Genomic DNA, 23761 nt, shown 5'->3' on the forward strand with positions numbered 1-23761 from the left:
GTCATTAACCCTCTTTTATCGATCTCTTGTCTATAAAGAAACAAGAATGCTTACTGAGTTCAGATTCCACGGTTATGTGGTCTTCCTCTTCAAGAAAGTTGCTTCACCACAATCACACTACCAACAGAAGAGGCAGAAGAAGATATATTGAAGTGGAGAGCCTGGACTTTTGTTTGAATTAGCTATATAACATGTTGTTGCTTTGTACAAGCCTGAGTTATTCATCAAGAACTATGGTCAGAACAGGTATTAACCCCTCTTTAAAGTTGATCTGTTTCTGTTTATTATTGTTTTTTTGTACTTTGACCTTTGAATATGTGTCAAGTTACTCAAAAACATAGTTACTTCCATATCAAACAATGTGCTCATGTAACCTTGGAATCATAAGAAACAACATAAACTGTGACATCTTATTTATTGACAATCAAAGCAATTTTTTACACGTAAACTTTTGTCGTAAACTTTTACAAACGGATTCCATCTATTCCTCACATTCAACTCTTCTTGATACACTGATTCATGACCTGTTGATGAATCTACCAGAGACATTCTTTTGTTCAAACAACTATCTTCACATAACTAGTTTCCTCGTCTTTGTAGGCTCTCTTTTGAAGCCCTGACCGCGTATCTGCTGACCTTGACTAGGTTTCTGAAGAATCATATCGATTGTAGACGCAGCTTTACGTTCTTGTTCTCTGATCCTCTGCGTCCAAAGTTGAAGAAGAGCTTTTGCAGCATTACAAATCGTACGGTCCTTGTGCTTTGTAAGTACCTGAAGCCTCTCAATCATCCTCCTTGGCTCATTAGGTTTTGGAGTGACGTTCATCTTCATGAGTAATGAGATAGCTTCAACACACCTCAACGCGTCTGATTTGCCAGAGAGAATACCCTTAGCGTTGGCCACGTCAGCCGCTTTCTTCGCTGCTTCGAACAGCTCCACCATCTCCGCGGAATTAGGGTTTTTGCAAGCAGCGAGTCTCCTCGGAGGAGGAAGCAAGGTTTTGGTTGTAACCTTACCACCACCATCATCTTTGTACTCTTTGATGTCCCGTTCCGTTTTTGCAAGCAGCGTCTCCGTCTTCTTCTTATTCGGCTTTAGAGAGATTGGTCTCTTCTCCCTTGTCTGTAGAGAGTGGACAACCACGAATCGAACAAAGACTGAGATACTTCACTGATCTTAGGGCTTTTATGAGTTCTCAGAGTCTCCAACCGAAATATTGACTTAGAAAATCGTTGAATATCGTTGACGGAGAGAGACGCAGACTTCAACCTATTCAACGCGTCAACACAGAGTTCGATGCCGCCTTGGTTTCGTGTAAGATAGCTGGCTTCGATGGCTGCGGAAAACAAAGCTTGTAATTCATCAGATACATCCTGCGTCATCTTTCTCGCGTTGTTGCTGTTGAGTTTCAGATGATTTGTGTGATCCAATTATGGAAAAGAGGTTTCAGGTAAACGAGAAGAAGAAGTTAGGGTTTTGTAAGATGGAAATAAAAGAAAGAGAGTAAGTCAGAGAGAGAGTTGGATATATATATATATAGAGAATGTGACTTCTGTAAGAAAAGGAAACTTTAGTAGCTTAGGATCCAAGCAACTTCTTTCAGTTTCCTTTTTACTCACCTAATGGTAGTTTCGTCTAAATGACGCCCAAATCAATCTGTATCAGACACATGCAGCTAAAAGCAAATTAATCCCCACATAAATTAATTAAACGTTTTAATTTTTGTTTGTTTATTAAACTACGACTCTGAATATAATTTCCAAATATTTTTGTTCCTTATTTAAAAATTCTTTAATTTTTAAAATTCAAGTAAAAACAATTAAATCTGTTCATGGTTGCGAGTTTCCTTTTTGATTATTTATCCCTCTTTATCAAAGATTTATGAAGTTGCTGCTCTGTATTGCTTATTGGTCATTTTTCAAAATTTGTTTAGTTCAATTAAGATGCAACATTCTCTTCAAAAACAAAAGATCCTTTGAGAGTTTCCTTTTGATTTCTTCATCTCTGACTCAAAGATTTAGGCCTGTTTAATTATGTAAGCTTTACACAAATTTCTGAGGAAGAGGAGAAATTGTATTGTTATATTATTATCATCCCCAAAAAGATCCATCAGGCTACAACAACACAAACACAAGCGGAAATTTTATTGGCTCTAAGCCTCTAAACTCAACTCTTTTCTTGAATCAGTCATCACCATAGGCCTTGAAACAATAGCGTTCGCGGTAAGGAGCGTTGAAGAAAAGATCAGCCTCCAACCATTTCGGGTACCTAACAAGATCTCCGGCTAAAAACTGCATAAACCTCTCGCTGCCTTCGGGAACAACACGGACCTCTCCTTCTTCTATGTAAACCAACTGATCCACCTGCCAGTCCCATGGCAGTTTGCACTTCCCAGTCTTCCAAACCGACCATCTGGAAACCCCGAGCTCATCTAACCGTCTCTGTGACACTTTCCGCTCCACTTTAACGTTGTATAGCTCTTCCAACGGTGTCTGCATAGAGGTTACCTTAAAGGCTCTGTGAAGGGAGAGGTTATTTGTTTTCTTGCATTGAGTGAGAGAACCTGCGAATGGTGTGGCCATCATAAGACTTGTCATGGCTCCTTCTTTTAATCCAATCTTGTGACACCGAGTTTGGATCTGCGCATAACATAGAGAAGATACATACGAATGTTGTAAAGCATAAGACTTTAACATCTAATCAAGAAAAGGTGAAATAAAATCAGGATCCAAAGAAATTTGGTTAAATACCAATTTGATAATTCGATCGGATAATTGAAATCTCTCCACAGTAGTTAAGACAAATCATATACATAACTCAATAAGCCAAGAGAAAAGGTTACCGGAGAAGAGAGTTGAGTGAGCTGATGGAACTTCAGAAACCTTGTCCTGACCCAGACAGAGCCTTATCCATCCATTCAATCCCCGACTTGTGTAAATTACAGAAAAGGCCCTATTATTTAGTTATATTTTAATTGTCCGCCAGAAGTTTCTTTTGTATTAATTTGGCACCCATATGTTTTTTGTTTTGTTTTCAGATTCCCTGAGACACATGCCACAATCTTCCAGTATTTTTACCGACAGTGTTGATTCTGCAAATTCAGCAGTTCAATGGGTTCGCTTGTAAAATTAATTATCTTATCAGAGCTGAACATGGTAAAGGTCTGTAGTTTTGAACAGTTATCTAATTCTTTTTTCACTGTCCATTAACACTTCACTGAAGAGCAAGCAATGTCTGCGAATCAACAAGCCATTGTTTTCCCTAGCTTCATCGACTAGCTTCTCCATGTACGTACCCCTTATACTTTTTTGGAAACTGACAAATTTCTTGTAGAGATTGGGAGGTCTGGTTCTCACACAATTTCTTCAAGATATAATACAGTCTGGTCCTTTAGAAAAGGACATTAGGCATTGTCGTGCTGACCAAATTAAACCACAGATCATTCCACTGATATTCACACAGTTATAGCGTTCATCCAACTCCCACTGCACCCTCGGAGGCATCATACGCCCTTAGAATAAAGTTGTTTAATTCTGTTTCTATTATGTTCTGTGTTACTTTAAACTATTTAATGACAACATAGGAGCTGAAAATATAGCTATTTCAATATCAAACAAAGCATTCATGCAGTGCGAATGCAATTGTAGAAACATAAAAAAAACAATATAAATTATCTTTATTGACACGAAGCAAAAGCTTAGAGATAATTTATAGGATGATGAGTGTTACTTTAAACTATCTATTTTATGATAACAGAGTTGCTGGAACCACTGACTTTTAAGAAACTTCAATATCAAACAACATGCTCATGCAATGCAACTGTGGAAGCATAACAAGAAACAAAATAAATCTTATTTACTGACGACTATTGAATAAGTTTCTTACAAATGGTTTCCATCTTTTCCTCACTTTCATACTACTCTTGATACAATGATTTACTACTACAAGCTATATTGAATCCAACAGAGACATTCTTTTGTTCAAGCTACAATCTTCACATCACTAACTTCATCGCCTTTGTAGATTCTCTTGTGAAGCCCTGACCGCATGTTCGTTGAACTCTACGAGGGTTCTTGATGGCAGAAGACTCTTTACGTTCTTGTTCTCTGATCCTCTGCCTCCAAATCTGGAGAAGGGTTGTTGCAGCACTGCAAATCGTACGGTCCTTGTGCTTGGCAAGTCTCTCCAGCCTTTCGATCATCTTCCTTGGCTCATTAGGTTTAGGAGTGACGTTCATCTTCATGAGTAATGAGATAGCCTCAACACACCTCAACGCGTCTGATTTGCCAGAGAGAATACCCTTAGCATTGGCCACGTCAGCCGCTTTTTTTGCTGCTTCAAACAGCTCAACCATCTCCTCTGTTTTAGGGTTTCTAGAAGCCTTCGCTGGAACGTTCTTGCAAGCAGGGACTCTCCTCGGAGGAGGAATCAAGGTTTTGGTTGTAACCTTACCATCTTTGATGTCCCGTCTCGATTGCTGAGGAAGAGCCGTGGTAGTAACAGGCTTGGTCGTAACAGACATGCAAGCATCGGTCTTCTTTGTCTCAGCCCTCCTTACCACAGGTTCCCGAGCGAGAGTTTTGTGATCTTGTTTCTTGTCCGAAACCAAAAGATTGGTCTTTGCCCTTTTATTCGTCAAAGACCCGGTATTTGCCTCTTTCCTCTTCAGACGAGCTTTGTTAAGACCGGCCGGGTTGTCTGTCCCTTGCGAGTAGAGCGTCTTCAACAAGGAAGTAAACAAAGATTGAGACACTTCCCGGATTTTAGGGTTTCGATGCCTTCTCAAAGTCTCGAGTTTGAAAATCGACTTGGAGAAGTAAAGAATATCTTTGACGGAGAGAGACAGAGACTTCAACCGAATCAATAGATCGATGCAACGATCGACTCCACCAGGGCTCCGAGTATCGTAAGTGCTCTTGATGGCAGCAGCAATCAAATCCTTCATCTTGTTCTTTCTTCGTTTGTTGATTCTCTCAGGTGGCTTAGGGTTTGATGAATGATAAACTAGAAGTAGAAGAAGAAATATTGGAAATAATGAGAGTGCTAGTAGAACATATATAGCAATTGTGGTGAGTCGCAAAAAAAAAAAGGAAATAACGTAATTGCTTAGTACCCAAGTAACTTGTCAATTTCCTTTTTTTCAATTTTCTGTTCTTAGTTTCCTTTTTTCAATTTGGAAAAAAAAGGAAAAAGGGTAGTTTTGTCAAAAGTTATTTTGGGGGTTAATCATAGTTCCATCTCCATCGACGAGCTGGCCTCGATTACAAGTTGTGATTCTGTCCATTGTTCTCAAGAGCTTCGATTTTTCAGTTTTCTGAAGTTTTTTTTGGTACCATATCAGATTGTAAAGTTCATCATATCATCCATCTCCAAGACATCATTGTCCATACATGCATATTACATATATATCTTCAAAAGCTTTCATAAATGTATGCTTTCTCTAGCTCTTCATGCATATATATATATATATATTCACAGAATCAACATCCCAGTCTTTCGATTTGGTTCACATGGCTCTAGAAACTTCTTTCACCTAAGCTTCGCATAAACACCAAAGGCTTTGTTTTCTGAACAGACAATTTGCAAAAGTATAATATTTCCCTATTATTATTTTAATAAAAAATATTAAAAATATTAAATATTATTACTATTTTTAATAAAAATATTTAAATTAATAATTTTTTTAATTATTACTATTATCCGCGGGTCTAGCGGATCATCCGCGGGTTTAAACGAGGCGGGTGCGGGTTTCATATTTTCTTCTTGCGGGTCAAACGGGTCAAATTTTTTGAGTCAAAAAAATCAGTCAATCCGCAGGTTGACGGGTCAAGCGGAGCAGGTCTGACCCGCAACCCAACTCTAATCCCTGAAGTGCAGGACCAGCCCTGGACCATGATAAATGTAACATTCGCAACAGAATCCCAAAAAAAAAATTTTAAACCACTAAATTAATAAAAAAAAAATTTACATAGACACGGCCACATCGTACCACCAAAATCTCGGGGCCAAGTGTCATCACTTATACGAAAGTAACATTACAGTATACTTTTTGTTTGTAATATTCGTACATCCAGTTTACCCTTTTCGGGATCAGAATGTCTTGTGCTATAATTGGTATCAAGAAAACAACTATACCCTTTTTCCATTTTTCAACTGCATAATAATTTGGTTGATTAAAGTTGATTTTCTTATTGCACCCTAAACAAATGCGCATGCGCGAAACACTAAAAATAAATTTATAGTCATGTACTCATCTTTCTTCATACTTTTTCTATATGAGAAAACCGTATCTCTAGGTTATAACTTAGAAATTAAAAACACAAGCTAAGCTAGAAATATATACTCAGATTATCTTGGACAACGCTGGATTTCCAGCAAGTTGATTAGGCTTGTAAATCTTACGTAATTATTAAACCACAAAACGAATCATTAAACCATAATAATTTTCAACATCAACAAATAAACCATTTACTTTGTCAAAAAAAAAAAACAAATAAACCATTTTCAGCATTAAACCATAAATATTTTCAGCATCAACCACAAAACGAATCATTAAACCATAATTATTTTCAACAACAACCAATAAAATGATTTATCCTTTTTCTTTTGCTTCCATGATAATTAAGCATCAACATCAAATACTACATTTGCCACCCTTTATATGTTTATATACTAATGATCGGCTAATTATTGAAAAATTTATATAACGGACGACTGCAGAGATGAGAATAATCTCTAAGTTCTAATTACTTGCTAGGACATTTTCTTTGGATACAGCTACGAGTATATCAGGCCTCTTACATCCATTGATTTGGTTATTCTCGATATGTGTTTTACTCCCTCCCGTTCTCAATATACGTGATGTTTTATGTTTTAGAGAAGTTTTGTTGTTTCATAATAGATGAAGTTTGCACAAATCTATGTAACTTTGACTTTGTCAAAACCTGTGTAATCAAATTGATTTTTTTTATAATTAAATAAACTAATTTTACTTTTGATAAAAAATAGTTTTTTAAATATTTGTGCATTGGAGTAAAACATCAAGTAATAAGAAACAGACGGAGTATTACGTAGTAAAAGAAAATAATCTTTCCGCCGACAAAAAAAAAAGAAAAGCAAAATCATCTTGGAAAACATAATATTACTGCACTTGATAATTACTACATCTACGCTAATGATAGTATGGTATGAGATTAAACAAAAAACCATCTTACTATGTTATTCATCATTTAAGGAATCATATTTTTGCGAACATACAAATACACACAAAGTATACTTATATCTACAGACATAAACACCATATGATCAATTGCCGTTGATCTGGATATATATTCAAGATTATGCTTACCCAAAACTTAAATAAATATTTCAAAAACTCCTAACCATGTTATATGGGAGTATGTATAAATCATCTAAGTGTATATATATATATTACATATATTCTCCAGTTTAAAAACAAGGAGAGGGAGAAATAGACCCTTTCTATCGCTTGTTATGCAAAGGGTTTGACCCCGTCGGAATCTTTCTCTTCTCCGGCTTGAATTCTCCGGAACCGATTGTATGTGTAGCATAAGAGTGGAAGAACCCTATGTCTCTTCTAGAAGGTCCGGAAGAAAAGGTTTGTCTTCCAGCAGCATGAGTTCTTGGGGCTTTAGAGACAACAAAAACGAGAGCGAAGAGAAGAACAAAGATGCATGTACGTCGGAGTCGAATCATTTTTTTTTGTTTTATTTAGTATATTTTGTGTTTCTCGTAAGGTAAGTGAAGGAAGAAAACCTTTTTGAAGAGAGATGGTTGCGACGACTTTGAGAATTTAGTTGATGCAAAGGCTTGCATATGGTGTTGTATTTGTTGCATTATTTATTCATGTGCGGACATGGATGGTCCACTTCATAAAATCTTGTCATTTACAAAAGTTTTATAACATAAATCTTCAAAAAGTTAGTGTTAATATTCACCAGTTCACTAATTAAGTTTCGAACCCAAATATAAGTGAAACTAAAGCTAAAAATGCGACATGAAGTTTGACCAAAAATATAACACAAAGCAAGAGGATATGAGCACTACAAGAAAACATCGACATACTGAGGGAAAAAATCGTCGGTATGTCGTCGGAATAACGTTATTCCGACGACATACCGACAAAACAAGTCATCGGAAATAACTTCTCGGAAATTCCATTTTCCTCGGAAATCCCTCGGAATTTTCCGACGGAATTCCGAGGAAACAAATTTCCGAGGACCACCAGTTCGTCGGAAATCTCCTCGGAATATACCGAGGGAGAACGTCCTCGGAATTTACCTCGGAAGTTCTGACTAAATGTTCCTCGGAATTTTCATCGGAAAATTCCGAGGAAACGAACTCTCGGAAAATTCCGAGGAACAAGGGTCCACTACAAGAAAACAGCGGCATACTGAGGGAAAAAATCGTCGGTATGTCGTCGGAATAACGCTATTCCGACGACATACCGACGAAAAAAGTCCTCGGAAATAACTCCTCGGAAATTCATCTTTCCTCGGAAATCCCTCGGAAATTTCCGACGGAATTCCGAGGAAATGAATTTCCTCGGAATATTCCGAGGACTTTTTTCGTCGGAAATTCCTCGGAATATTCCGAGGAATATGTCGTCGGAATATTCCGAGGGATACACTTCCTCGGAATATTTCCAAAATTCAAAAAAAAAATTATAAATTTATTTTTTTAAATTGAAATTCAAAAATATAAAATTAAAATTGAAATAGAAAACATATTTAAAATACAAAAAATAATAAAATAGTTTTTATAAATAAAAAAATGTTTTATAAATACAAAATTAGTTTTAATAAATATAAATATTTTTATAAATATGAAATCATCTTTTTATAAATACAAAATAGTTTTTATAAATACAAAAAATAATAAAATAGTGTTTATAAAAAAAAAAATGTTTTATAAATACAAAATTAGTTTTAATAAATATAAATATTTTTATAGATATGAAATCATCTTTTTATAAATACAAAATAGTATTTATAAATACAAAAAATAATAAAATAGTGTTTATAAATCAAAAAATGTTTTATAAATACAAAATTAATTTTAAAATATGAAATCATCTTTTATAAATCCAAAAAACGAATTTATATACAAAGAACGTTTTGTATATTTAAAAATAGTTTTTATAAATACAAAAATAAAAAATAGTGTTTATAAATCAAAAAAATGTTTTATAAATACAAAATTAGTTTTAATAAATATAAATATTTTTATAAATATGAAATCATCTTTTATAAATCCAAAAATCGAATTTATATACAAAAACGTTTTGTAAAATCGAATTTATATAAACGTTTTGTAAATACAAAAATAATTAACAATTTATAAAAAAAATTCTAAATCAATTCAACACAACCAAATCACAATTCTAAACCTATTACACAACAAATCACAATCCTACCCAATCACCCTAACAAAAATCTATCAAAAAACTTCTAAAATCATCAAATCTACTTAAAAACCTAGCAAATAGGACCTAAGAGAGTGGGATAAGGTCCTTACATGATTTGTAAAGGAATGGAAAGGATCCGCCGGAGAGATCGTCGCGAGAGAAGGTGGAGAACGCCGGAAGGAGAGAGAGATCGCCGGAGAGGAAGAAGAGAGAAATGGGGAAGAAGAGAGAAATGGGGAAGAAGATGCGGTTCGAGTTTATAAAACCTTGGGTCTGACGGATATTTTCCGTCGGAATTCCCTCAGTATTTTCAATTTCAATTTTCGCGAAATATTTGGCGGCTTGTTTGCCCGGTTAAATGAAAATATTCCGAGGAAATTCCGACGGCCACTTAAATATCCGTCGGAATTTCCTCGGAATATTTTCATTAATTCGAGGAAAAAGAATATCCTGTGCATGTATTTCTATTAATTTATATTGTTCCTCGGAATTTCCTCAGAATATTCCGAGGAAATACCGAGGAACTAGTGTTTGGGGTTTCAAAACATCAATTTTTTTTGCCGTATTTCATTTCTTATACAATTGTAATGCATACCATTGAAGATTCTTTGTATAGATGAGCATAAACCATGAAATAACAAATTTCAAAACGAATTGTAAGTATTCCCTTTACCGTTCATTAAAGTGTATAAGTGTTTCTCTTATGTTGTGGGGATTTCGTTCATACAATCGGAAAAGTGTTTATTATAGGGTAATGAACAAATTTTTGACTTCATAATGAACGTAAGACACTTAATAAGGGTTATATAGGTGTTATTCAAACCGCAAAACGTTGTTTTCGGTTTAAAAACCCTATTTCCTCGGAATTTCCTCGAAATATTCCGAGGGAATTCCGAGGAAACCCTTTTAATTCTGAGGAACTAGTGTTTGGGGTTTCAAAATCTCGAATGTTTTTTTATAAACGGATCGATCGATGTATTTATGTCCAAAAACGCATCGATCGATCACTAAGATGGACCAAAGCGTAACAATGTGATCGATCGATGAGATTATCCCATCGATCGATCAAGGATATCAAGTGTTCCTCGGAATTTCCTCGGAATATTCCGAGGAAATTCTGAGGAACTAGTGTTTGGGGTTTCAAAATCTAGAATGTTTTTTATAAACGGATCGATCGATGTATTTATGGCCAAAAACGCATCGATCGATCACTATGATGGACCAAAGCGTAACAATGTGATCGATCGATGAGATTATCCCATCGATCGATCAAGGATATCAAGTGTTCCTCGGAATTTCCTCGGAATATTCCGAGGAAATTCTGAGGAACTAGTGTTTGGGGTTTCAAAATCTCGAATGTTTTTTTATAAACGGATCGATCGATGTATTTATGTCCAAAAACGCATCGATCGATCACTATGATGGACCAAAGCGTAACAATGTGATCGATCGATGGGTATATGTCCAAAAACGCATCGATCGATCACTAGTTCGTCGGAATTTCCTCGGAATATTCCGACGGATTGATGTTTCCTCGGAATTCCGTCGGTATATTCCGAGGAAATTCCGAGGAAACCCAAAATTTGGGTTTCCTCGGAATTTCCTCGGAAATTCCTCGGGAAATTCCGAGGATTTCATTTTCCGTCGGAATGTCCGTCAGAATACCGATGTTTTCTTGTAGTGGTCCCTCGGTATATTCCGAGGAACATGTCCCTCGGTATATTCCGAGGGTTTATTTCCTCGGAATTTGAACCCTCGGAAAATTCCGAGGAACTAGTCCCTCGGTATATTCCGAGGGTTCATTTTCTCAGAATTTGAACCCTCGGAAAATTCCGAGGAACTAGTCCCTCGGTATATTCCGAGGGTTCATTTCCTCGGAATTTTAAAAAAAATTATTTTTTTTTTAAAAAATAAAATTTTTGAAATTTAAATTCGAAAATAGAAAATTAAAATTAAAATTGAAATCATATTAGTTAATATTCAAAGTCGTACAAATAAAAATAAAACATTCCGAGTTTTAGAAAGAAAAAAAACTACGGGTCTGGCACGTCCGGGAACACCTCGTTCGGGTACATCCTCTGCATCATCTCCATCATTTGCTGGTTCAACCTCCTCTGTGCCTCATAGCCCGCCTGTTGAGCCGCCATCTGGGTCTCCAACAAAGATATGCGATCTTCCTTGTCCTTCAACTGAGCCGTAAGTACTTATGGATCAACAAAGGGCGGTGGTGCAGAAGAAGGAGGAACCGACCGGGTGCGACGACCCAAACCGACCAAACGTCCCTTCTTCTTTGGAACCGACTGAAATAGAAAATAGCCAAATTTAAATCAAGAAATAAATGAATTAAACTTTTAAAAAAAGAACTTACGGATTCAACGATTTCGTTGATTCGAAACCGGGACAAGTTGGTCGAATCCGTCGTAGCGTCATCCTCGGTTTGAAGCTGAGACACTTCGTCCTGCACTTGAGTTTGGACCAGGGTGACCACTTCCCTCACAAGACCGTCATCAATCTGACCGGTCTTCTTGTTGGTATACGCCCTCTTCATTAGGGCGAGATCATCAACCGACTCGCCATCATTTTCTTCCGCCTTGAAAAAAACATAAATTAAAGAAACATTAAAAATTAGAAGAAATGCACAAAAAAATAAAATTTCAAAATTTAAATAATTGAAGAAAAAGCGACTGAACTTACCATGCGATCTCCCAGAGAGGCAATAGATTGAGCACCCAAGTTATGCTTGAAGACGCCCTTCCCTTTACGGTCGCTCCTGCGGTTGGTGGAGTTGGTGGAAGAAGTTTCTTTCGTCTCTTCCTTATCCCAATGTGCACACAACTCCGTCCAGACCGTGTTGTTTATCGACTTTGGGACCTTTTAATAATAAAAAAAAAAAATAGTTAAATAAATTAAAAAATCGTTTAATAAATTTAAAAAAATTGTTTAATATATTAAAAACAAACCTTGTTGATTTCCCACTTCTTCTTCCACTCGTGGATCTGCTTCCCATAGTTGTCCATAACTTTATGGACGAAGTGGTGATAGATAAAGAGCGTCTCATCGGAATTCCAGTTGAACTCTTGCTGAAAAAAACACAATTAGTAGAAAATTTATATTAAAGATTAAAAATATAAGTAAAAAATTAGAATACTTACCGCAAACTGACGAAACCACAGATGCTGCTTGTCGGTAGGGAAGTGAGTGAAAGTCGGATGTCCCCTTTCGAGGGCCGAGTACATCATACGGTTGATCCATGCGCTGATCCTGTTCCCGTATCGGTTGAACCTAATAAAAAGAACAAACGGTTAATAATGAATCAAATTTTAAAGAAAAAAAAATATGTTTAATTACCATGTTTGACCCCGTCCATGTGGATACGGAGTGAGATAGGGAAGATGGTCACGACCGGGCTGTCGAACCAACTCCGCAACACTCATCACTCCCGGAGGACCCGGAGGAGCAGGAGCGGGTACAGCAGAGAGAGATGTATGGTAGGAGCTGTGGGGCGAAGGGAAATCCTGAAAATGGCTGGAATCCCGAGACTGGCTCCCCGTACCACCGCGACCACGACGCTGTCGAGGCCGGGTCTGATCATCATGAGACCTGTAAATTAAAAAAAAAATATTTAATAAATATAGAAATATATAAATTAATTCCTTTTTAAAAAAAAAATCTCAAATAATAGTTTTTAATCACAAAAAAAGTTTTATAGATATTAAAAATGTTTAATAAATATAGAAATTTATATACTATAAATGTATATATATATATATTTTTTTTAAAAAAAAATTCCAAATAATAGTTTTTAATCACAAAATTTTTTTATTGATATTAAAAATGTTTAATAAATAAATAAAAATAATCTAATAAACAAAAAATAGTTTTAATAAATAAAAAATAGTTTAATAATTACAAAAAATAGTTTTAATAATATTAAAAATGTTTAATAAATATAGAAATTTATAAAATATATATATATTTTTTTTAAATCCCAAATAATAGTTTTTAATCACAAAAAAAGTTTTATAGATATTAAAAATGTTTTGTAAAATCCAAAAAATCAAATTTATATACAAAAAACGTTTTGTAAAATATAAAAAAAATCGAATTTATATACAAAAATCGTTTTGTAAAATACAAAAATCGAATTTATACACAAAAATCGAATTTATATACAAAAATCGATTTTATAAATACAAAAATAATAAAAAAAATTATAAAAAAATTCTAAATCAATTCAACAAAACAAATTATTCAACCAAATCACAATTCTAAACCTATTATACAACCAAATCACAATCTTAACCAATCACCCTAACAAAAATCTATCAAATCTACACAAAAACCTAACAAATAGAACCTAAGAGAGTGGGATAGGGTCCTTACATGATTTGTGTAAGAGAAGGGGGAGATCGCCGGAGATATCGTCGGAATTCAGGGGGAAATCGTCGGAGAGGAGAGAGGAGCCGCGCAGAGGAAGAAGAGAGAAATGGGGAAGAAGAAGCGGCTCGTGGTTATAAAACCTAGGGTCCGACGGATACTATCCGTCGGAATTCTAATTTCAATTTTCGCGAAATATTTGCCCGGTTAAATGAAAATATTTCGAGGAAATTCCGACGGATACTAAAATATCCGTCGGAATTCCGTCGGAATATTCCGAGGAAATACCAAGGAACTAGTGTTTGGGGTTTCAAAACATCAATTTTTTTTTGCCGTATTTCATTTCTTATACAATTGTAATGCATACCATTGAAGATTCTTTGTATAGATGATCATAAACCATGAAATAACAAATTTCAAAACGAATTGAAAGTATTCCCTTTACCGTTCATTAAAGTGTATAAGTGTTTCTCTTATGTTGTGGGGATTTCGTTCATACAATCGGAAAAGTGTTTATTATAGGGTAAGGAACAAATTTTTGACTTCATAATCAGTCTAAGACACTTAATAAGGGTTATATAAGTGTTATTCAAACCGCAAAACGTTGTTTTCGGTTTAAAAACCCTATTTCCTCGGAATTTCCTCGGAATATTCCGAGGGAATTCCGAGGAAATCCTTATCTTCCTCGGAATTCCGTCGGAATATTCCGAGGAAATACCGAGGAACTAGTGTTTGGGGTTTCAAAACATCAATTTTTTTTGCCGTATTTCATTTCTTATACAATTGTAATGCATACCATTGAGGATTCTTTGTATAGATGACCATAAACCATGAAATAACAAATTTCAAAACGAATTGAAAGTATTCCCTTTACCGTTCATTAAAGTGTATAAGTGTTTCTCTTATGTTGTGGGGATTTCGTTCATACAATCGGAAAAGTGTTTATTATAGGGTAAGAAACAAATTTTTGACTTCATAATCAGTCTAAGACACTTAATAAGGGTTATATAAGTGTTATTCAAACCGCAAAACGTTGTTTTCGGTTTAAAAACCCTATTTCCTCGGAATATTCCGAGGGAATTCCGAGGAAATCCTTATCTTCCTCGGAATTACGTCGGAATATTCCGAGGAAATACCGAGGAACTAGTGTTTGGGGTTTCAAAACATCAATTTTTTTTTCTGTATTTCATTTCTTATACAATTGTAATGCATACCATTGAGGATTCTTTGTATAGATGATCATAAACCAAGAAATAACAAATTTCAAAACGAATTGAAAGTATTCCCTTTACCGTTCATTAAAGTGTATAAGTGTTTCTCTTATGTTGTGGGGATTTCGTTCATACAATCGGAAAAGTGTTTATTATAGGGTAAGAAACAAATTTTTGACTTCATAATCAGTCTAAGACACTTAATAAGGGTTATATAAGTGTTATTCAAACCGCAAAACGTTGTTTTCGGTTTAAAAACCCTATTTCCTCGGAATATTCCGAGGGAATTCCGAGGAAATCCTTATCTTCCTCGGAATTACGTCGGAATATTCCGAGGAAATACCGAGGAACTAGTGTTTGGGGTTTCAAAACATCAATTTTTTTTTCTGTATTTCATTTCTTATACAATTGTAATGCATACCATTGAGGATTCTTTGTATAGATGATCATAAACCAAGAAATAACAAATTTCAAAACGAATTGAAAGTATTCCCTTTACCGTTCATTAAAGTGTATAAGTGTTTCTCTTATGTTATGGGGATTTCGTTCATACAATCGGAAAAGTGTTTATTATAGGGTAAGGAACAAATTTTTGAGTTCATAATCAGTCTAAGACACTTAATAAGGGTTATATAAGTGTTATTCAAACCGAAAACAACGTTTTCGGTTTAAAAACCCTATTTCCTCGGAATTTCCTCGGAATATTCCGAGGGAATTCCGAGGGAATTCCGAGGGAATTCCGAGGAAATCCTTATCTTCCTCGGAATCCGTCGGAATATTTATTAAAAAAAAAAAAAACGATGCTAGTCTGTTTCCGAGTCATCATCACCAGATGAATCTGAATCTGGATCTTGGTGAAACTCTCCAATCACTGGTTCATCCTCTACGTGAACGACGGCTTCCTCTCCGAAATCGCTTAAATCGATTACAAGGCCAACTCCAGCTAAATCTTTTGCTGCACTTAAGTTGCCGGATGTGCTTGGTTGTAGTGGGTCTTCCAGCTCAGAACTTCCCTGAACTCGGCCTCTCGGGTTGAGTCTTGTAACAGTAACCCATGGATCATCTCTGTTCCTTACCCTGGGGTACTTGATATAACAAACCTGTAACATTAAAAAAATTATTAGTAAAATTATAAATTAATACACATGATGATGAATCATTCTAAATAATTAACATTTAATTACCTGATCGGCCTGAGAAGCAAGAATGAAAGGATCATAATATTGCAGCTTTCGCCTCGAATTTACTGATGTAACACCAAATGCATATGTTCTCACACCTCGATCTAGAGTGTTGTCGTGCCAATCACAATAGAAAACAGTACAACGCAATCCAACCATGCCCAAATACTTGATTTCCAAAATCTCACGTATTTGTCCGTAGTATACATCATCTCCTGATGCAGAAGAAACGCCAGCATCATAAGTCGTACTCGAACGTCTCCTCTTCTGAGTTGTGAATGCATATCCTCGAGTACAAAATCTCGGATATGACTTCACAACAAATTTTGATCCAACGACCATCTCGCGTATCCAATCGTCAAATGTTTCACCTCATGCCAAACCAGCAGACACCTATATTAATAGCACATATATATGTTATATCAATAAATGTGAATTAGTATAAATATGTGATAAATGATATTTTAATTTGTTTAAAGCACTCACATAAGTAAACATCCATCCAGAAAATTCTCTCTGCTTCATTTCTTCTAGCTCGTCCTCTGTGGCGTATGTATATTCGAACCGCTTTTCTGCCACGAAAATCCTGTACATATGATGACAATAATGTAATTAATTAAGATTTAAATTTCAACTTGTTAAAAGAAAAATTTGTAAGCTAATTTATTTACCTCTCATATTGAAGAACATCTTCGCAGTTGGTGAGCAAATATGTTTGCAAATTATTGCGCTCCTGCTCAGTAAGTCGACGGTCCTTTGGTTTTCTGCTAAGTCGTCCAACGTCTGTGAAAATGTCTGGAACCGTAACATGATATGTTGCCCGTTCGCCTCTATCATCATGCCGAGCAGGTCTTCTGTTTTTGGTCTGAACTTCTGCTGGAAAGTAGTACTCGGCAAAGTTTGAAGTTTCTTCATTGATCATCTGTGCGACTATAGAACCTTCCAACCTACTTAAATTTTTCACCATCTTCTTCAAATGGAACATATACCGCTCATACAGATACATCCATCTATACTGCACAGGACCACCAAGTTCCAATTCTCTTGCCAGGTGAATAACAAGATGCTCCATAATATCAAAAAATGAGGGAGGAAATATCTTCTCAAGGTTGCACTGAATCACGGCTATGTTAGTCTTCAAATTTTCAATACCTTCAAGAGTCACTGATCTCGTGCATAAATCGCGGAAGAAACTACTTATCCCTGCAATTGCTTCATGAACATTTCGTGGTAATAGTTCCTTGAAGGCAAACGGAAGGAGGCGCTGCATCATTACATGGCAATCATGGTTTTTCAAGCCAGTAAACTTTCCTTTCTTTCTGTCGATACAGTTACGCAAATTTGATGCGTAACCGTCTGGAAATTCCACATCGTTTGAAATCCAATCAAAGAACGCATCTTTTCCCTCTGCATCAAGTCGGTATATGGGAAAAGGAGCCCTACCATTCTCATCAACATGAAGTTCTGAACGAGCACATATATCGACTAAATCCAGTCTTGACTTCAAATTATCCTTTGTTTTACCTTGAACATTAAGGATCGTGTTCATGAGATTGTCAAAAAAGTTCTTCTCAATATGCATGACATCTAAATTATGCCTTAGCAGATGATCCTCCCAGTATGGCAGATCCCAGAAAATACTTTTTTGTACCAGTTATGTAGGTCTCCAACAGCATCTACCGGAAAATGCTCATGTCCACCGACGTCTGGCGTCTTTTCTGCACCAAAATCTCTTAGTTGTATCTTCAAATATTTCCCACAAATTTCTGGGGGTGAACTGTCAAACACCCTCTTGTTCTTCGTAAACAAATTCCTACTCCTACGATATGGATGATCAGGTGGTAGGAATCTCCTGTGACAGTCAAACCAACACGTTTTCCTTCCGTGTTTTAGTTGGAAAGCATCAGTGTTATCTTGACAATATGGACATGATAGCCTTCCATGCGTTGTCCATCCAGATAACATACCATATGCTGGAAAATCACTTATTGTCCACATTAGTACTGCCCGCATTTGAAAGTTTTCTTTACACGAAACATCGTATGTTTCAGCACCTTGAGCCCATAGTTGTTGCAACTCATATATTAGTGGCTGAAGAAACACATCAAGTGATCTCTTAGGATGCTCTGGTCCGGGAACGAGAATCGAGAGAAACAAAAACTCTCGTCGCAAGCACAAGTTTGGGGGTAGGTTGTATGGTGTAAGAATGACGGGCCATAGAGAATACTGTCTTCCACTCTTGCCAAACGGGCTGAAACCATCAGTACATAATCCAAGGTAGACATTTCTTCTCTCATACGCAAAGTCGGGATACTTTGATTGGATATGCTTCCACGCTTTTGCATCTGAAGGATGTCTGATCTCACCATCTGTTGAGTGCTTCGCATGCCATCTCATTGGTTGCGCTGTGCGTTCAGACAGATACAACCTCTGCAACCTTCCCGTCAAAGGCAAATACCACATCCTTTTATATGGCACTGGAACTCTTCCACTCGTATCTTTATAATGAGACTTTCCACAAAATTTGCATGTAACTCGCTGTTCATCCGCCCTCCAATAAATCATGCAGTTGTCGCTGCATACATCTATTACCTGATACGATAAACCAAGACCAGCTACGAGTTTCTGAACCTCGTAGTATGAACCAGGAGCTACATTATCCTCGGGTAGAATACCTTTTACAAAATCAGCAATCGCATCCACACAGTCTTCAGCCAAATTATAATCTGTTTTAATGCCCATCAATCTTGTAGCAGATGATAAAGCTGAATGACCATCTCTGCAACCTTCGTACAATGGTTGCTTTCCAGCATCCAACATATCATAAAATCTCATAGCTTGTGCATTGGGTAAATCTTCCCCTCTAAAATGATCATTTACCATCTGCTCAGTACCTACACCATAATCTACATCCGTTCTAATTGGTTCTTCTAATCTAACCGCTGGCTGAGGTTCGCTAGTACTACCATGTTCATAATCAGTTTCTCCATGATGATACCAAATTTTGTAACTTCGTGTAAACCCACTCAAATATAGATGAGTCCAAACATCTCACTCTTTAATAAACTTTCTATTTTTACAATTAGAGCAAGGACATCTTAACATACCTGTTTTTGCTTCCGGTTGTCGGTGAACTAACCCCATGAATTCGGTTATACCTCGTTGGTATTCTTCCGTAAGCAATCTCGTGTTCGGATCCAAATGAGGTCGATCGATCCAAGAACGAAAATAATTTGAAGAAGATATGTTTTTTATGAATCAAATTCGTGTGTAAAGAGAGTAAGAGGGAGGATGAATATATGGAGTGAATGAAGAGGAAGAGGGGTGCTTGTATTTATAGTTGAAATCCTACCGACAGCCCGAGGAAATTCTGACGGAATTCCGACGCCAACGGCTAGTTCGTCGGAATTTCCTCGGAATTTTATAATTCCCCCAACGGCTCTCTAACGGCTATAATATATCCTCGGAATTCATCGGTTTTTTCCGAGGACTACGTTTTTCCTCGGTATTCCATAACAATATTCCGACGGATTAGTATTTCCTCGGAATTCCGTCGGTATATTCCGAGGAAATTCCGAGGAAAACAAATTTTGTGTTTTTTCTGAATTTCCTCGCAAATTCCTCGGGATATTCTGAGGATTTCATTTTCCGTCGGAATGTCCGTCAGAATACCGTTGTTTTCTTGTAGTGGAGTAGAAAGAGACTGAACTTAGAGATTTAGGTAACTAGACAAACGTTTTGCCTTATTATTTTGTGGATTGGAAGCAGAGTATACTGCTCCCACCATGATTAGACGGGATCAAACAGAGCCACAAACCATATATAGCTGGCCCAAATCACACCTGGAGAGTCTCTAGTAGAGACTACTTTAAACGGAACTGAGTCTTAAAACTGCATTCTAATGGCACTCTAAATAAATCGATCATCACCCAATTGAAAGAACTGATCAACTAATTTAAAACTAAGGAACTGAAACTGAATTAAGCTATGGCAAATCTGTAATAATTTTAATACTAATAATAAAATTGGAAATTAGACTCACATCTACTGTTTTTATGAATGTAAGAACATTGGAAATGGATGGTTCTCAACTTATAGTTTCTCACAAAAACAAGATTAAATAAATGAATGGATATCTTTAATGTTGAAATACATATTCAAAGTATTCAGAAGTGATAATTTGAGTTTCTATTAGATGGGTATCTTAACATTTAAAATACTTATTAAATTTTTTTTATCATTAGATATTCACCTGAAATGGAGAAGTTCCAACAAAATATTTTGCATCTATTAGTTTTTATTTGTTCTTTGTTCAAGAAATAAAAGTCAAGAACATAAAAGATATAGGGTGTGATTGGTAGTGGTCGTAGGTGATGTCCATAGCTCCATTTATTTCTGTAGCACTAAATTCACAGCAATCAAACTTTAATAAAAATTTCAAAATCACAACTCTTGAAATAACCTACAGCAAAATTCTAAAGCAATAAAATCTAAAGCCACAGCAAAAATTCTAATGATTTTTTTCCACGGCAAAATTTTTAAAGTTACACCTAGGGGTGTTCAATCCGGATATCAGTTCGGTTTAGGTTCGGTTTTTTTTTTGGTTTTTGGTATTTCGGTTAGTAAAATATAACTACCATTCTAAATCCATATTTACTTCGGTTCGGTTCGGTTTATATACCGTCGGTTTTCGGTTTATTCGGTTTATACCAAAAAACATAATTATTTAGTTTGAGATCATATAAAATGAATTTTAGAGTCATATTGTCAATACATTCATTTATTAAAAATATATTACATGTTCAAATAAATGAACAAAAACGTAAAAATGCTTCTACCATCAAATAAAATCATCAAATCTATAATTAAAATCAGAGCATGGAATTTTAAAAATAAAAATATGAAACAAAACAGAAACATGAAAGAAAAGTTTTTCCACTCTTCCGTATTTAGTGTTCATTAAAGTCATGCTTTTTCGATTGAACATGAAACTCTGTTTGTTTATAGATAAGAAAAAAGTTGTGAAAATTTTCCATTAATTATTTTCCATCAAATTTATCATCTTCATATTAATTTAGTGAATACTAAAATAAAGCAAAAAGATAAAAAAAAAAAGACTTAGAAAATAAGATGTCTGAATTACGATGTATTCAAATGTTTTACAAATTATATAAGGTTCTTTATTACTATAACATTATGGTAATAGTTATTAACACAAATTTAACTTATATAACAAATAGATTTTCATGTATTGTTATAAAATAGATACATATTTACATGTTTCTACTTTTAATCGGTTTTGTTCGGTTTATTCGGTTTAATCGGTTATATACCAAACCATATCCAAATCCTACGGTTTTTATAAATTATATCCATTCGGTTTATATGGTATATACCAAAATCAAAATATATTGTCTATTTCGGTTTGGTTCGGTTCGGTACGGTTCGGTTTTACCATATTGAACGGCCGTAGTTACACCAATTACCAATGGGATCCATATTTTTCAATTTTTTTCTGTAAAAGCAGTAATGGGCCGAGATATGGCCTTAGACCGGACGGAAACCCAACCCACACTGGAGTCCCTGATAAACCGTCTAATCTTCATCTTCATATAACGAAATCTCGACCCATACCAAAACTTTCGAGTATTCTTCTTCAGCAAAAATCGAAGAGCGAGCGATAGAGAGGGTATTGATTTTGTAAGCTATGGACAGAGAATGGGGTTCGAAACCAGGAGGCGGAGGCGCCGCCTCGGCCCAGAACGAGGCCATAGATCGCCGGGAGCGTCTCCGTCGTCTTGCTCTCGAAACCATAGACATTGCGAAAGATCCCTATTTCATGCGCAATCATCTCGGAAGGTATGCGTGTTTTCTATATAGACTCTAATAGCAGATTCTACTGTTGGAGGATGATTGTGCTTTTTTTAAAAAAAAATTATTTATGCAGTTCATCAAGATTCATGTTCCTATTTGGTGTGGATTGAAAAAAATCTTCAATTAGGGTTTTTTCTTTCTTTTTTGTGATTTTACGGAATTAACATTGTTTTGGTGTGTTTGATTGATGATGTGAAGCTATGAGTGCAAACTATGTCTAACGCTGCATAACAACGAAGGAAACTACTTGGCTCATACTCAAGGTAAGAGGCATCAGACCAACTTGGCTAAGCGAGCTGCTCGTGAGGCTCAGGAAGCTCCTACTCAGCCTCAGCCTCACAAGCGTACAGTCTCTGTTCGCAGAACAGGTAACACCTTGTTTCTCTTGGGGATGTGATTGGTCTACAAGTTATTTTTTTGTCTTATTTGGAGGCTTGTGTAGTTGCAGGAGTGTTTGTCTTTGCTATGGTTACTGTTATTGGGTAGATAGGTTTTGCTTAGTATCAGCTGGTTGATGATTTCTCCGCTGCTTAGTTATCAGCTTTAAATGACTAACTCTTGATCTTGTGTATGTTCTTGCAGTTAAAATTGGTAGACCAGGGTACCGTGTTACAAAGCAGTACGACCCCGAGTTGAAGCAAAGATCCCTTCTCTTCCAGGTAAGCATATACATTGTTATAGTTGAACTTCATGAACTATCATTTGAGGGTGGACACGTAATGGTATTTTAACCTCAACTTTGTTATACAGATTGAATATCCTGAAATAGAGGACAATGTTAAGCCCAAACATCGTGTCATGTCTTCATTCGAGCAGGTGGGTGTTACATGTCCTTATTTATGTGTCTCATATGACCTTCACAAGCGTTCTCACTCTGATTAATGATTCTCTTCCTTATTGTTTTTTGTGCAGAAAGTTCAACCTTATGACAAGAAATATCAATACCTTCTGTTTGCAGCTGAACCATATGAAACCATAGCCTTCAAGGTAATATGCTTCTTTTCTTAATTTGTTTCATTCTGGTATATTCTAAAATTGCTTGATGATAGATTCTTACATTCATTATGGTTATTGATATTGATATGTCAATTCAGGTTCCAAGCACAGAGATAGACAAATCAACCCCAAAGTTTTTCTCTCACTGGGATCCAGACTCAAAGATGTTTACCGTAAGTGACTTCTTATCATAACAACTTGGATACGTTTTTGTTTTGATTAATGGAAATTAATGACAAAGAAACTTGTGATAAACAGTTGCAGGTGTATTTCAAGCCGAACAAGCCAGACCCATTCAAGCCTCAGTCCACTGTTGAATCGAATGGCCTTCTGCCTCCACCACCACCGCCCCCTCAAACTCAACCGCCACCACCTCCTCCATCTGGTTCACTGCCACCACCACCACCTCCGATGGCTAATGGTACTGGGGCCTATCCACCACCTCCACCACCACCATCTGGAGGTTACATGTGAAAGTGAAAACTAGGAGGCTAGAATCAACTACAAACCGTTTGAACACAGCACTCTTTATCACTGTTTGTCTCAACTCTCAAGAGAGTGTACTAAAATACCGAAATCTGTTTTGACATGGATTTTTGAAGCTGATTTCTGCAGATGTAATAACGATCTTTGTTATGTTTTAGTTCTCTGTTATCAATTTGTCAATTTGTTTCTGCTGTACTCGAAGCATTTC

The 23761-nt window shown here is 36.0% G+C and overlaps 3 protein-coding genes across 5 annotated transcripts; 1 reads left to right on the top strand and 2 right to left on the bottom strand.

Moving 5' to 3' along the window:
- Positions 1-571: 571 nt before the first annotated feature.
- Positions 572-1383, bottom strand: LOC106377704. The gene is made up of 2 exons (XM_048755479.1): positions 1168-1383; positions 572-1123 (listed from the first exon to the last, which is right to left on the bottom strand). Exons 1-2 carry the CDS (start codon positions 1381-1383, stop codon positions 572-574), a joined length of 768 nt encoding a protein of 255 aa, XP_048611436.1.
- Positions 1384-2006: 623 nt separating this feature from the next.
- Positions 2007-5258, bottom strand: LOC106453579. 3 transcript variants are annotated; one of them, XM_048754151.1, is made up of 3 exons: positions 2844-5258; positions 2565-2640; positions 2007-2493 (listed from the first exon to the last, which is right to left on the bottom strand). In XM_048754151.1, the coding sequence occupies exon 1, from the start codon at positions 4944-4946 to the stop codon at positions 3996-3998; it is 951 nt and encodes a 316-aa protein (XP_048610108.1). In that variant the 5' UTR covers positions 4947-5258; the 3' UTR covers positions 2007-2493; positions 2565-2640; positions 2844-3995. The 3 variants fall into 3 exon arrangements, with proteins under 3 accessions (XP_048610108.1, XP_048610109.1, XP_048610110.1); XM_048754152.1 differs by having other exon boundaries at positions 2065-2640; positions 2844-2938; XM_048754153.1 differs by having other exon boundaries at positions 2065-2640; positions 2752-2886.
- A 16544-nt stretch (positions 5259-21802) lies between these two features.
- On the top strand, positions 21803-23748 carry LOC106352941 (splicing factor 3A subunit 2). Its single transcript, XM_013792595.3, has 7 exons — positions 21803-22056; positions 22270-22439; positions 22654-22730; positions 22822-22887; positions 22984-23058; positions 23166-23240; positions 23326-23748. The coding sequence occupies exons 1-7, from the start codon at positions 21905-21907 to the stop codon at positions 23539-23541; spliced, it is 831 nt and encodes a 276-aa protein (XP_013648049.1). The 5' UTR covers positions 21803-21904; the 3' UTR covers positions 23542-23748.
- The last annotated feature ends 13 nt before the right edge of the window (positions 23749-23761 follow it).

The sequence above is a fragment of the Brassica napus genome, chromosome C4, assembly GCF_020379485.1.
Source record: "Brassica napus cultivar Da-Ae chromosome C4, Da-Ae, whole genome shotgun sequence".
Classification (NCBI taxonomy): Eukaryota; Viridiplantae; Streptophyta; class Magnoliopsida; order Brassicales; family Brassicaceae; genus Brassica; species Brassica napus.

Bases quoted from the DNA above. Each gene is read 5' to 3' on its own strand.
- LOC106377704 (XM_048755479.1), bottom strand. From the start codon at position 1,383: ATGACGCAGGATGTATCTGATGAATTACAAGCTTTGTTTTCCGCAGCC. The intron at 1,124-1,167 runs GTATCTCAGTCT...CACTCTCTACAG, and splicing joins AAAGCCCTAAGATCAGTGAA to ACAAGGGAGAAGAGACCAAT.
- LOC106453579 (XM_048754151.1), bottom strand. From the start codon at position 4,946: ATGAAGGATTTGATTGCTGCTGCCATCAAGAGCACTTACGATACTCGG.
- LOC106352941 (XM_013792595.3), top strand. From the start codon at position 21,905: ATGGACAGAGAATGGGGTTCGAAACCAGGAGGCGGAGGCGCCGCCTCG. The intron at 22,731-22,821 runs GTAAGCATATAC...TTTGTTATACAG, and splicing joins AAAGATCCCTTCTCTTCCAG to ATTGAATATCCTGAAATAGA. The intron at 23,241-23,325 runs GTAAGTGACTTC...TGTGATAAACAG, and splicing joins CAGACTCAAAGATGTTTACC to TTGCAGGTGTATTTCAAGCC.